At 43.4% G+C, this 14,533-nt stretch overlaps 1 protein-coding gene across 1 annotated transcript; it reads right to left on the bottom strand.

Moving 5' to 3' along the window:
• Positions 1-6,568: 6,568 nt before the first annotated feature.
• LOC139025854 (snake venom metalloprotease inhibitor 02A10-like) lies at positions 6,569-7,279 on the bottom strand. Its single transcript, XM_070441083.1, has one exon. It carries the CDS (start codon positions 7,277-7,279, stop codon positions 6,569-6,571), a length of 711 nt encoding a protein of 236 aa, XP_070297184.1.
• Between the last annotated feature and the right edge of the window lie 7,254 nt (positions 7,280-14,533).

Here is a 14,533-nt window from a genome sequence, read left to right as displayed (position 1 = left end):
ATGTCACAGACAGATTTCTCTGCAGTCAAGGCCTGGACAGCAGGAACTAGGAGAGGGATCTTCACTGCACTCATGGAGAAAATTACAAGTTTAAAAAGATAGAATAGAAGAAGTCGAGATGTCGTGGACGGGTGAGAGTTCTTTACACTCGTTGGGATAATGTTACACTTCAGAGAGATTTACTGTGTCTCTGGTAGTCCACATACAGCTCTCTGTAGAAGGTAGTAAACAGACATACAGCTCTCTGTATCAAAACACAAACTGAAAAGCTAAGCTGTGGTCAATATTGAAACGGAAGGAACACTCTCTCGATAAGCAATCGAATGGCCAACAAAAACCTTGAAAGCTGCAAAGCCAGAACCTCATTTCAATAATAGCATTCATCTTTGTCTGTTTACTACTCTACAGAGAGCTTATGTCTGTTTACTACCTCTACAGAGAGCTGTATGTCTGTTTATTACCTCTACAGTGGAGCCTATGTCTCTGACTACCTCTACAGAGAGCGAGTTGTATGTCTGTTTACTACCTCTACAGAGAGCATGTATGTCTGTTTTACTACCTCTACAGAGAGATACAGTCTGTTTACTACCTCTACAGAGGAGCTGTATGTCTGTTTACTACCTCTACAGGAGAAGCTGCTGTATGTCTGTTTACTACCTCTACAGAGAGCTGTTATGTCTGTTTTACTACCTCTACAGAGAGCTGTATGTCTGTTTACTACTCTACAGAGAAAGCTGTATGTCTGCTTTTACTTACCTCTACAGAGAGCTGTATGTCTGTTTACTACTCTACAGAGAGCTGTATGTCTGTTTACTACTCTACAGAGAGCTGTATGTCTGTTTACTACTCTACAGAGAGCTGTATGTTCTGTTTACTACCTCTACAGAGAGCTGTAATGTCTGTTTACTACCTCTACAGAGAGCTCGTATGTCTGTTTACTACCTCTACAGAGAGCTGTATGTTCTGTTTACTACCTCTACAGAGAGATACAGTCTATTGTTTACTACCTCTACAGCAGAGCTGTATGTCTGTTTACTACCTCTACAGAGAGCTGTATGTCTGTTTCAACTACCTCTACAGAGAGCTGTATGTCTGTTTACTACCCTCTACAGAGAGCTGTATGTCTGTTTACTACCTCTACAGAGAGCTGTATGTCTGTTTACTACCTCTACAGAGTGCTGTATGTCTGTGTACTACCTCTACAGCAGAGCTGTATGTCTGTTGTTTTTACTACCTCTACAAGAGAGCTGTATGTCTGTTTACTACCTCTACAGAGAGCTGTATGTCTGTTTACTACCTCTACAGAGAGCTGGATGTCTGTTTACTACCTCTACAGAAGCTGATGCTCTGTTACTACTCTACAGAGAGCTGTATGTCTGTTTACTACCTCTACAGAGAGCGGTATGTCTGTTTACTACCTCTACAGAGAGCTGTAATGTCTGTTTACTAACCTCTACAGAGAGCTGTATGTCTGTTTACTACCTCTACAGAGAGCTGAGTGTATGTTCTGTTTACTACCTGTCTACAGAGAGATGTATGTCTGTTTACTACCTCTACAGAGAGCTGTATGTTCTGTTTACTACCTCTACGAGAGCTGTATGTCTGTTTACTACCTCGGTACAGAGAGCTTGTATGTCTGTTTACTACCTCACAGAGAGCTGTATGTCTGTTTACTTACCTCTACAGAGAGCTGATATGTCTGTTAACTACCTCCTACAGAGAGCTGTATGTTCTGTTTACTACCTCTACAGAGAGCTGTATGTCTGTTTACTACCTCTACAGAGAGCGTGTATGTCTGTTTTACTACCTCTACACGAGAGCTGTAATGTCTGTTTACTACCTCTACAGAGAGCTGTATGTCTGTTTACTACTCTACAGAGAGCTGTATGTCTGTTTACTACCTCTACAGAGAGCTGTATTGTCTGTTTACTACCTCTACAGAGAGCTGTATGTCTGTTTACTACCCTAACAGAGAGCTGTATGTCTGTTTTACTACCTCTACAAGAGCTGTAATGTCTGTTTACTACCTCTACAGAGAGCTGTATGTCTGTTTACTACCTACACAGAGAGCTGTATGTCTGTTTACTACCTCTACAGAGAGCTGTATGTCTGTTTACTACCTCTACAGAGAGCTGTATGTCTGTTAAACCTCTACAGAGAGCTGTATGTCTGTTTTACACCTCTCCAGAGAGCTGTATGGTCTGTTTACTACCTCTACAGAGAGCTGTTATGGTCTGTTTACTACCTCTACAGAGAGGCTGTATGTCTGTTTACTACTCTTAAAGAGAGCTGTAATGTTCTGTTTACTACCTCTACAGAGAGCTGTATGTCTGTTTACTACCTTCTACAGAGAGCTGTGATAGTCTGTTTACTACCTCTACAGAGAGCTGTTATGTCTGTTTACTAACTCTACAGAGAGCTGTACTGTCTGTTTACTACCTCTACAGAGAGCTGTATGTCTGTACTACTCTACAGAGAGCTGTACGTCTGTTACTACCTCTACAGAGAGCTGTATTGTCTGTTTACAACTTCTACAGAGAGCTGTATGTCTGTTTACTACCTCTACAGAGAGCGTATGTCTGTGTTTACTACCTCTACAGAGAGCTGTATGGTTGTTTACTACCTCTACATGAGAGCTGTATGTCTGTTTACTACCTCTACAGAGAGCTGTATGTCTGTTTACTACCTCTACAGAGAGTCTGTAGTCTGTTTACTACCTCTACAGAGGAGCTGTACGTCTGTTTACTACGTCTACAGAGAGCTGTATGTCTGTTTACTACCTCTAGCAGAGTAGCGTATGTCTGTTTACTACCTCTACAGAGAGCTGTATGTTCTGTTTACTACCTCTAGAGAGATTGTATGTCTGTTTACTAACCTCTACAGAGAGCTGTAGTCTGTTTACTACTCTACAGAGAGCTGTATGTTCTGTTTACTAACCTCTAGCAGAGAGCTGTATGTCTTGTTTACTACCTTCTACAGAGAGCTGTATGTCCTGTTTACTACCTCTACAGAGAGCTTATATGTCTGTTTACTACCTCTAACAGAGAGCTGATATGTCTGATTACTACCACTCTTACGAGACGATGTATGTCTTGTTACTACCTCTACAGAAGCTGTTAGTCTGTTTACTACCTCTACAGAGAGCTGTCTGTCTGTTTATACCTCTACAGAAGACTGTAGTCGTTACTTACCTCTTACAGAGAGCTGTATGTCTGTTTACTAACCTCTACAGGAGCTGTATGTGCTGTTTACACCTCTACAGAGAGCTGTATGTCTCGTTTTACTACCTCTTACAGAGAGCTGTATGTCTGTTTACTACCTCTCAGCAGAGACTGTACGTCTGTTACTTACCTCTACAGAGAGCTGTATTGTCTGTTTACTACCTCTACAAAGAGCTGTATGTCTGTTTACTACCTCTACAGAGAGCTGTATGTCTGTTTACTACCTTCTACAGAGAGCTGTCGTCTGTTTACTACCTCTACAAGAGAAGCTGTCTGTCTGTTTACTACCTCTACAGAGAGCTGTATGTTCTGTTTACTACCTCTACAGAGAGCTGTATGTCTGATTACTACCTCAGAGACTGTATGTCTGTTACTACCTCTACAGAGAGCAGTATGTCTGTTTACTACCTCTACAGAAGAGCTGTATGTCTGTTTACATACCTCTACAGAGAGCTGTATGTTGTTTACTACCTCTACGAGAGCTTATGTCTGTTTACTACTCTACAGAGAGCTGTTATGTCTGTTTACTACCTCTACATGAGACGATACAGTCCTGTCGGTTTACTTACCTCTTACAGAGAGTTGCAGTCTACAGGGAGTTGCAGTAGTATACAGTGCTTTACATGTATCAGTACACAGTTCTATAAGTACCATAGCGTATAGTTCATAGTATATTAGTACTGTATGGATAGTTACTGTAGTGCATGGTAACCATAGTGTATAGTGCTGTAGAGTATAGTGCTGTAGTGTAAACTAATGTAGATTATGTACCATAGTGTATAGTTGCTTGTAGTGTATAGTACTATACATTTATAGTACCATAGTGTATATGTACTATAGTGGATAGTATTTAGTGTATAGTACCCTAGTGTATAGTTCTGTATAGTACTGTTGTGTGTAGTACTGTAGAGTGTAGTACCATAGGTTATAGATAGCTGTGGAGTATATTTACATATGTTCTAGTACCATAGAGTATAGTACCACTAGAGTATAGCACCATAGTACATAGTACTTTCAGAGGTATAGTTATGTAGAGTATAGCTCTGTAGAGTATAGCTTGTAGAGCATAGCACTGTGGAGTATAGCACGGTAGAGTATAGTACACAGAGTACAGTACCACAGAAGTATAGTACCACAGAGTACAGTAGCCACAGAGTATCATAAGCACCACAGAAGTATAGACGGTAGAGTATAGTACGGCGCAGTAAGTACCACATAGTAAGTACTGTGGAGTATAGTACCAACAGGAGCTATAGTACGTACAAGTACTAGTCGAGAAGTATAGTACGGCAGAGTATAGTACCAACATCCGAGTATAGTACCACCGAGTATAGTAACACAGAGTAAGCTAAGTACCACCGAGTATAGTACCCACCGGAGTATAGTACGGTAGAGTTACAGTACCAAGAGTATAGTACGGCCAGAGTATAGTACCACAGCAGTAATAGTACCACAGAGTAGTACCACAGAGTATAGATTACCACAGAGTATAGTACACAGAGTATAACCACAGAGTAAGTACCCACAGGTTAGTACCACAGAGATAGTACCACAGAGTATCTAGTACCACAGTAGTATCAGTACGAGTAGATATAGTACGGTCAGAGTATAGTACGACATGAAGTATAGTACCACCGAAATGAGTACCAACATAGTCAATAGTACGCCAGAGTATATCGTACCACAGAGGTATAGTACACAGAGTATAGTGACCACAGAGTATAGTACCACGATCACTAGTACGGTAGAAGTATAGTACCCACCGAGATATAGTACCACCGAGCACTATAGTACCTCAGAGATGTAGTACCACAGAGAATATAAGTACTACAGCAGAGTATAGTACGGCAGAAGTATAGTACCACAGAGTATGAGTACCACATGAGTAAAGTACGGCAGAGTATAGTACCACAGAGTATAGTGCCACAGAGTATAGTACCACAGGAAGTATAGTACCACAGTAGTATAGTACGGTAGAGTATAGTGACACAATCACGTACATAGTATAAGTATATGGTGTAGAGTATAGTACCATCAGAGTATAGTACCACAGAGTATAGTACCAGCAGAGCTGACTATAGTACCACATATAGATAGAATAGGAGATATAGTACGGTAGAGCTATGAGATACGGCAGAGTATAGTACTGTGGAGTATGGAACTGTATAGAGTGTAGTACTGTAGGGGTTATAGTCATGTAGATACTAGTACCATATAGTAACTGTAGAGTGTAGATATTGTTATCTCTGTCCTTTGATTGTGTTCTCATGCAAACTAGACAGAATAGCTAACAACTAAGTCGTTCAATAAAACTCCCAATGCGTGACTTTTCTTGAATGAAATAATATTGAAAACGTTTATGTTGTGAAACTGCAAAATACAGAAAAGAATATACTTTAGTATTCAACTCACATCGAACAGTGCTGCAGCGTGTAACACTATTATACATTTCAAGTTTGCATAAAACAAAGAACCGTGCCACGGTACCATGTATCTGGCATAGATGCCAATCCATATAGCTAATTGTGTTAGCTCATATGGTAATGTGGCTACACTCCTTTCATTACTCAACCACCTCTGTCCAAGTAACAAAGCATATGACACTAGAAACAGAAACAAAACGAGCCAAGATAATAGAGCTGACGGCTATACGTGAAAGACAAGGCAAATTTGTGTGAGTAAATGCAACACAACTAGACATTGGATAGTGTAATCAGAGTGTCTAATTAAGATAAGAGACAACGAATTTAATCATTCACTAGGCGTATCTTAGCAAGAATCACATATGTTCTTCGAGGCTGATCAGAACTTCGAAGAGACTTAAGGCAAGGTGTGACCTAGCGTAATATGTAATGACAACGCTGAAAGACACCGCAGAGTTTGGTATGTATGAACGCTTCTATTTTGTATAGGTTTGAAGCTATTACTTTCATCTGCATCAATAGCACATTAAGTCACTGAGGGTGCTTGGGGTTGCAATTGTCTGCTTGTACAGCCAATCCTGAGTCATCGGAGATTGACGTTAAAGATATATTCTATTGCAATTTATACATTTCTAATGCATATTGATGTGATATTAGAGTGACCAAACTAACAACAAATACTATTGGCTAAGATTATTCTTTTTTTAAACAGTAGCTGACATGGTAGTTGTATCTGGACATGTCTGACCAATAGCTCGGTAAGATATGCAATGACTGACATGACAAGAGGAACTGTAGATGTAATACCCAATTTCAAAATAGCACCTTGTGCATCTATACTGAACAAAAATATAAAACGCAACATGCACCAATTTCAAAGAGCTACAGTTCATATCAGGAAATCAGTCAATTGAAAAATAGGCCTTAATCTATGGGTTTCACATGTCTGGGCAGGGGTCCAGCCATGGTTGGGCCTGGGAGGGCAGGGGTCCAGCCATGGTTGGGCCTGGGAGGGCAGGGGTCCAGCCATGGGTGGCCTGGGAGGCAGGGGTCCAAGCCGATGGATTGGCCTGGGAGGGCAGGGGTCCAGCCATGGTTGGGCCTGGGAGGCGGCAGGGCGATCCAGCCATGGGTTGTGCCTTGGAGGGCAGGGGTCCAGCCATGGTTGGGCCTGGGAGGGCAGGGTCCAGCCAGGTGGTGCCTGGAGGGCAGGAGTCCAGCCATGGTTGGCCTGGGAGGGCAGGGTCCAGCCATGGATGGGCCTTGGAGGGAGGGGTCCAGCCATGGTTGGGCCTGGAGGGCAGGGGTCCAGCCATGGTGGGCCTTGGAGGCAGGGTCCAGCCATGGTTGGGCCTGTGGAGGGCAGGGGTCCAGCCATGGTTGGGCCTGGGAGGGCAGGGGTCCAGCCATGGTTGGCCTTGGAGGGCAGGGGTCCAGCCATGGTTGGGCCTGGGAGGGCAGGGGTCCAGCCATGGTTGGGCCTGGAGGGCAGGGGTCCAGCCATGGATGGGCCTTGGAGGGCAAGGGGTGCCGCCATGGTTGGGGCCTTGGAGGGCATGCGGTCCAGCCATGGTTGGGCCTGGGAGGGCAGGGGTCCAGCCATGGTTGGGCCTGGGAGGGCAGGGGTCCAGCCATGGTTGGGCCTGGGAGGGCAGGCACACTCACTTGGCGCCCAGGCCCACCCACTGGAGAGCATGGCCCACCCAATCAGAATACATTTTTTCCCCACAAAAGGGCTTTATTTACAGACAGAAACAGTCCTCAGCACCACAGACGATCCCACATGTGAAGAAGCCTTATATGGAGGTCCTGGGCTGGAGTGGTTATACATGGTCTGCGGTTGTGAGGCTGGTTGGACGTACTGCCAATATTGTCTGAAATTATGTTGGAGGCGGCTTATGGTTGAGATATTGACATTAAATTCTCTGGCAACAGCTCTGGTGAACTTTCCTGTGGTCAGCATGCCAATTGCACGCTCACTCAAAACTTGAGACATCTTAAGTATTGTGTTGTGTGACAAAACTGCACATTTTAAAGTGGCCTTTTATTGTCCCCAGGACAAGGTGCACCTGTATAATGACCATGCTGTTTAATTATCTTCTTGATATACAACACCTGTCAAATGGATGGATTATCTTGGGAAATGAGAAATGCTCACTAACAGGGATGTAAACAAATTTGTGCACAACATTTTAGAGAAAGAAACTTTTTGTGCTTATGGAACATTTCTGAGATCTTTTATTTCAGCTCATGAAACATGGGACCAACTCTTTACATGTTGCCTTGATACTGTTATTCAGTGTACAATTACATTTTTCAAGAGTAAGTTTAAAGCTGGACTGAGTTCCTTTTCTTTTTGAGGGAGGAGGGGATCCCGTGCCTCGCTGCCGACCTCTCACGCCCCCCTCTAGGGGCTCCACAGTTTGGGAATCACACGTGTATAGTGCCGTATTGCCGTATTGCATTAGTAGTTAAATGCACTGTTTGTGACATTAAACTTTATGATTTCCCGGAACAGCTACTACAATATCCCAATAGAGTTAAAGGAGCTTCCGTCATTTAATGACCATCTATTGAGGTCGATGGTACAATCTTGAACCTTATTTAAATTAATTAATGAGGCGGGAACTAAGTCAACCAATGTCAGGGTAGAGAACAGTCCCATTAATGAGGCGGGAACTAAGTCAACCAATGTCAGGGTAGAGAANGCGGGAACTAAGTCAACCAATGTCAGGGTAGAGAACAGTCCCATTAATGAGGCGGGAACTAAGTCAACCAATGTCAGGGTAGAGAACAGTCCCATATGAAAGGTGAATAAAGGGGTGTGACTATGCCTGTCAACTATCCATTCATAAAAGAACAACTGTTGTTATAACTGCAACCTGACTGACGTGTATTTGGCTTTTCCATATTCAATAACAGTGGAGAGGAGTTGTAGCTAAAGCTGTATGTGGATGACTGTCTGATTATAGCAGCAAATACAAGCTAACACTGTAACTATGTCATTTACAGGGGCTGCTTGATCATAATCATTCGGTAAGAGTGCAAAATTATAATATCTAAAAATTCTTCTCTAATTGGCAAGGAGGGCATTTTCCTGAAGTGAAGTGTGAAACACGTTCATAGAGCTCTCATTCTCCAAACTAAACCAGAAGACATAACTCCAAGAGCTTTCCAAAGATTTGCATTAGAGAATGATTAAGCAAATAACTTAAAATCTTATCTTGGAACCATAAATTTCCTTAGTGGATATTTCTATGTAAATAAGGTCAGGATGGATGTCTTCACCCATACCAGTATTTGGTTCTGAAAAGAGTAGTAATTAGCTTCTTATCTTGTGGAGGAGATACCCTATCTGCAGTGAGCATATCTCCTGTACCCARAGACTCTCAGAACATTGTGGAGGAGCATATTCATCTTAGGCTGGGATTGAACCCGATTGTGCGTTGTAGTGTACCTGACATTTAAAGGGGAGTTCAGATTGATCTGTCATACGCAGCAGTTACCATGATTGCAATCTCTGCGAACGTAGGAACATTGCCTTTTGAAATCTTCAAGAGTTTATTGACGCGCCCCTGCGAAAAAAATATAATTAGCATAATAAAAATATCCCCATAAAAATCGGTAATTTAATCCAAAAAATATCCYCTCACTGTCAACTGCATTTATTTTCAGCAAACTTAACGTGTAAATATTTGTATGAACATAACAAGATTCAACAACTGAGACATAAACTGAACAAGTTCCACAGACATGTGACTAACAGAAATTGAATAATGTGTCCCTGAACAAAGAGGGGGTCAAAATCAAAAGTAACAGTAACAGTCAGTATCTGGTGTGGCCACCAGCTGCATTAAGTACTGCAGTGCATCTCCTCCTCATGGACTGCACCAGAGTTGACCGTTCTTGCTGTGAGATGTTACCCCACTCTTCTGCCAAGGCACCTGCAAGTTCCAGGACATTTCTGGGGAATGGTCCTAGCCCTCACCCGCCGATCCAACAGGTCCCAGAAGTGCTCAATGGGATTGAGGTCCGGGCTCGTTGCTGGACATGGCAGAACACTGACATTCCTGTCTTGCAGGAAATCATGCACAGAACGAGCAGTATGACAGTATGAAATTGTCATGCTGGAGGGTCATGTCAGGATGAGCCTGCAGGAAGAGTACCACATGAGGGAGGAGGATGTCTTCCCTGTAACGCACAGCGTTGAGATCGCCTGCAATGACAAAAAGCTCAGTCCGATGATGCTGTGACACCGCCCCAGACCATGACGGACCCTCCGCCTCCAAATCGATCCCGCTCCAGAGTACAGGCCTCGGTGTAACGCTCATTCCTTTGACGATAAACGCGAATCTGACCATCACCCCTGGTGAGAAAAAAACGCGACTCGTCAGTGAAGAGCACTTTTCGCCAGTCCTGTCTGGTCCAGCGAGGGTGGGTTCGTGCCATAGGTGACGTTGTTGGCCGGTGATGTTTGTTGAGGACCTTGCCTTACAACAGGCCTACAGGCCCTCAGTCCAGCCTCTCTCAGCCTATTGCGAACAGTCTGAGCACTGATGGGTGGATCGCGCATTCCTGGTGTAACTCGGGCAGTTGTTTGTTGCCATCCTGTACCTGTCCCGCAGGTGTGATGTTCGGATGTAACGATCCTGTGCAGATGTTGTTACACGTGGTCTGCCACTGCAGGACGATCAGCTGTCCGTCCTGTCTCCCTGTAGCGCTGTCTTAGGCGTCTCACAGTACGAACATCGCATTTATTGCCTGGCCACATCTGCAGCCTCATGCCTCCTTGCAGCATGCCTAAGGCACATTCACGCAGATGAGCATGGATCCTGGGCATTTTTTCTTTTGGTGTTTTTCAGAGTCAGTAGAAAGGCTTCTTTAGTGCCCTAAGTTTTCGTAACTGTGACCTTAATTGCCTACCGTGTGTAAGCTGTAGTGTCTTTAACTACCGTTCCACAGGTGCATGTTCATTAATTGTTTATGGTTCATTGAACAGGCATGGGAAACGGTGTTTAAACCCTTTACAATGAAGATCTGTGAAGTGATTTAGATTTTTACGAATTATCTTTGAAAGACTGGGTCCTGAAAAAGGGGGCGTTTCTTTTGTTGCTGAGTTCATCTGTTTTTTTGCGTTGGCTGTGTCTCAGCGTTTTGCTCTACGACACAAGTGACTCTTCTGAAGTCGGTAACGCTGATGTGCCAAATTCTGTCTGTAGAATCCGAAACCGTTTGGGCTACAAACTAATATGACCCACTGTGGAAAGGGGAGACTCTCAGGAACAAAATGGTGTCACGAGACTCATCTGAAGGTAACCCATACAAATGAAKGGAGRCATGGAGGTAGTTTGTKTCAACAAAATAAATTATATACATTATATATGTGACCGATCGGCTCAAATTGGTCTTGTGTAGCAACATTTGAAATTGCTTTTTTTCTACATTGGCTAAAGTCGAGATTCGAAGCTACACGAAGGGTATATCATAMCCTACAGTTGAGGAACAATGGGAAAGTAATTTTGCTTGGAAAGTTGATAAACTTGTAAACTCACTTTTGAGAAAATGGCATTTGAATGTTTTGGTACACCTACTGGAGAGCTCTTCTTTGTCTACACCCATTCAGCATCGACCCCACCCTCTTAAGCTTTAGCCCCACCCTTCTCTTTAAGGGTTGATCTGAATCTACTAACATCAGCAAACTTGCTAGCTAACTTGCTAACTTGCTAGCTACTTCCAGACATCTAAGTGAGAGAGAACAGCTCACTGAACATGACTGGTCCTAGCAGGGCTGGTTAGGCTTTATTGTTATCCAGAGTGTTGGTGACTGCAACTGTGTTGTCAGATTGTTCGGACGCTCAGGCCGATTAGTAAGTTTGATCCAAACGTTCTGACCTCACAACGGCAGTCAAGCACCCGAGCTAACTGGCTAACATTGGCTAGCTTGCTAGCTACTTCCAGACACATAATGAGAGAACACCCAGCTCTGACATTTTACTCGCCCTAGCAGAGCTGGTTAGGCTGTTATGAGAAATGGCCTTTGAATGTTTTGGTATCTAGTGAAGAGCTCTGCTTTGTCTCCACCCATCACACCCTCTTAAGCTTTAGCCCCGGCCATATTCAACGGGTGTTGTACACTTTAGCCTAAGACATGTAGCTAGCTAGCTAGGTAAACAATGAACCTAGCTAGGTAAACAACATCTAAGATCACACACATCATGTAACGTTAGCTAATGAGCCAGCCAGCTAACATTAGCTAGATAAACAACTATGAACATAGTGCCAAATAATGTGGTTACTATCCTGCATGAATCTGTTGGGAGCTAACCAAACAGGTTCAATGTTAGCTAGCTAATATTAGGCTCTAACTAGCAAAGCAAATGGTTCTGGGATACGAATAATAACATCATACACTTAACGTTAAATAGGGAGCCAGCCAGCTAGCTAGCTAACAGTACACTTTATGAGTCAAGTCGACAATCTACTGGAAAATCCATTTCAATCCTTGTCATATGAAGAGAAAATATAGATAAAACGTATCGGTGCTCATCAGCCATTGGACATAAACATTACCCAACAAGTTGGAGATCGCAAAATCACCAATGAGTGGTTTGGAAGGAATCAGTGGCTAACTGAAAGCATTTCAAAGCATCACTAGCCTGCTATTCAGTGGAGTGGGTGTGTGGTCCAAGTCTGGGAATCAATCACTAGCCTGCTATTCAGTGGAGTGGCTGTGTGGTCCCAANATCACTAGCCTGCTATTCAGTGGAGTGGGTGTGTGGTCCAAGTCTGGGAATCAATCACTAGCCTGCTATTCAGTGGAGTGGCTGTGTGGTCCCAAATCTGGGAATCAATCACTAGCCTGCTATTCAGTGGAGTGGCTGTGTGGTCCCAAATCTGGGAATCAATCACTAGCCTGCTATTCAGTGGAGAGGGTGTGTGGTTCCAAGTCTGGGAATCAATCACTAGCCTGCTATTCAGTGGAGTGGGTGTGTGGTTCCAAGTCTGGGATTAAGAAGCTCTTTTCCCAGTTATAAATGATAAACAAAGCAATCACTAGCCTGCTATTCAGTGGAGTGGCTGTGTGGTCCCAAGTCTGGGTTCAAGGGTCTCTTTTCCAAGCTTAAAGGATAAACATTCAACATTGGCCATGCTGTCAATCCAGCATGATATATGCCTCGCTCAAAACAACTGTAAACTCGGAACTGGGGAAACTGACATCAGCGAGTGCAAGACAACTGGGAACTCGTTAAAAAACGAGCTCCGACTGGGAAAATACATTTTGAACGGTCATCCAACTCGGAATTGCAAGTCAGGAACTCGGGCCTCTTTCTCGAGCTCCGACCTGGAGATCACTGACGTCATCATGATTCTATCTTGTTTTTTCTGTGTTCCCAGTTGTCTTAAAAACAACAKAAATACAAGAGAATGCCAGACTTTGATGACAAAATTTGCCCATGAAGGACTGCCGCGCCATCTTCCTGTTCAAGTGAGCAAAGCACAACAAGGTGAGTCCAAAAATGTATTGTATGCTGCTGCATAAATGATGTAATATSCCAGGGAGATATGTATACTGTAGCTAAGAAAGTAATACTRMGTGTAYGTTGTGTAGTAAGATGTTAGTAACCCATGTGACTCACCCTAGTAATTTGGTCCCTTTCCCCCCTCATAATTTCACCTACTGTTCTGACTTGGTGGTGCACATGTATCCTATAGCCTGTTTTACAAAATGTAATCATAGAATATTGTAAGAGCTTTTGTTGTCTGCTTATATGCCCCCTTTATTTATCCTACAGTTCTCAGTTGGTGTACAGGGAGAATACTGTAAGAACWGCCCATGTTCTGAATTCTGTCGCTGTACATTTCAAAAGTGCTGAACAAATAGCTATATTGGCAACGTCCGTCGTCGCTCGCTAACTAATGTCTTAATTGAAACTACGAATTGCCTCTTATACGATTGTCATCCCCTTATGCCATAGTTTGTACATCTCAATTATCAGTAGAAACCACATTTGTATAAGCAAGTCAGCCATATCAGCTATGATTTTTTTAAAGGCAGTAAAGGAGGCTGAATGAACTGTTTCGCTGCCAGACAAGGCTCCGCTGATAGCCAGGTGTAGAAGTAGCAAGAAGTTGGGACTGCTGTTGGGACAGCTTTATGTAGGCCCTAACAGATTGTGGGCACCGTTTGTCACCGTTATAGTGCAATACATGCATTGTTTAGTTTGTTGTGTAGTGGCGTTGCTGGCATCTAAAAACATTTGGGGGGAGTTTGCCCCATCAAGATTTACATGCTAAAATCGCCACTGACTTCGATCCACTCCTGAGCCCTGAAGCTTCTCTTCCCTCTGTCTTCCTCAAGGTAGAAATACAGAGAGAAAATGGGAAATGCTTTAAGAACTGCTTGCTGAGGAATCCAACTGGGCAGTGATGTGAGACTAGAGCAGCATCCTGAAGGAGGAGTCCAACTGGGCAGTGATGTGAGACTAGAGGCAGCATCCTGAAGGAGGAGTCCAACTGGGCAGTCATGTGAGACTAAGAGGCCAGCATCCTGGAAAGGCACCTGAATACCTCGCAAACAGAAAAGATCCGTGTCCGTGGCTGCATCCCATGTTATGAATACTTGTAAAACGTTAACCCCATGGCCCAGTTTTTCAGGATAAAAGAAAAAATAGATGGTAAAGCGGTTTATGAGCTAAGCACAGGGCATAATCCTAGTAGGAAAAACCTGGATTGAGTCTCTTCCTTGGTCCCACCAGGACACTAAGACGATTAATCACCTTTTCAGAATTGTGGACAATACCTAAAACAAACAGGGCCAAATCCTACATTGGAGTTTGTTACCAAGAAGACATCGGAATGTTTCTAAGTGCCCGCTTACCCAGTTTTTTC

This window comes from Salvelinus sp. IW2-2015, unplaced genomic scaffold (genome assembly GCF_002910315.2).
Source record: "Salvelinus sp. IW2-2015 unplaced genomic scaffold, ASM291031v2 Un_scaffold3417, whole genome shotgun sequence".
In the NCBI taxonomy this organism is placed as follows: domain Eukaryota; kingdom Metazoa; phylum Chordata; class Actinopteri; order Salmoniformes; family Salmonidae; genus Salvelinus; species Salvelinus sp. IW2-2015.
Note: the sequence above shows the minus strand (reverse complement) of the source record. Positions and strands in the feature narration are given on the sequence as shown.

Excerpts from the sequence above, each read along its gene's own strand:
- LOC139025854 (XM_070441083.1), bottom strand. The coding sequence starts at position 7,279 with ATGGCTGGACCCCTGCCCTCCCAGGCCCAACCATGGCTGGACCCCTGC.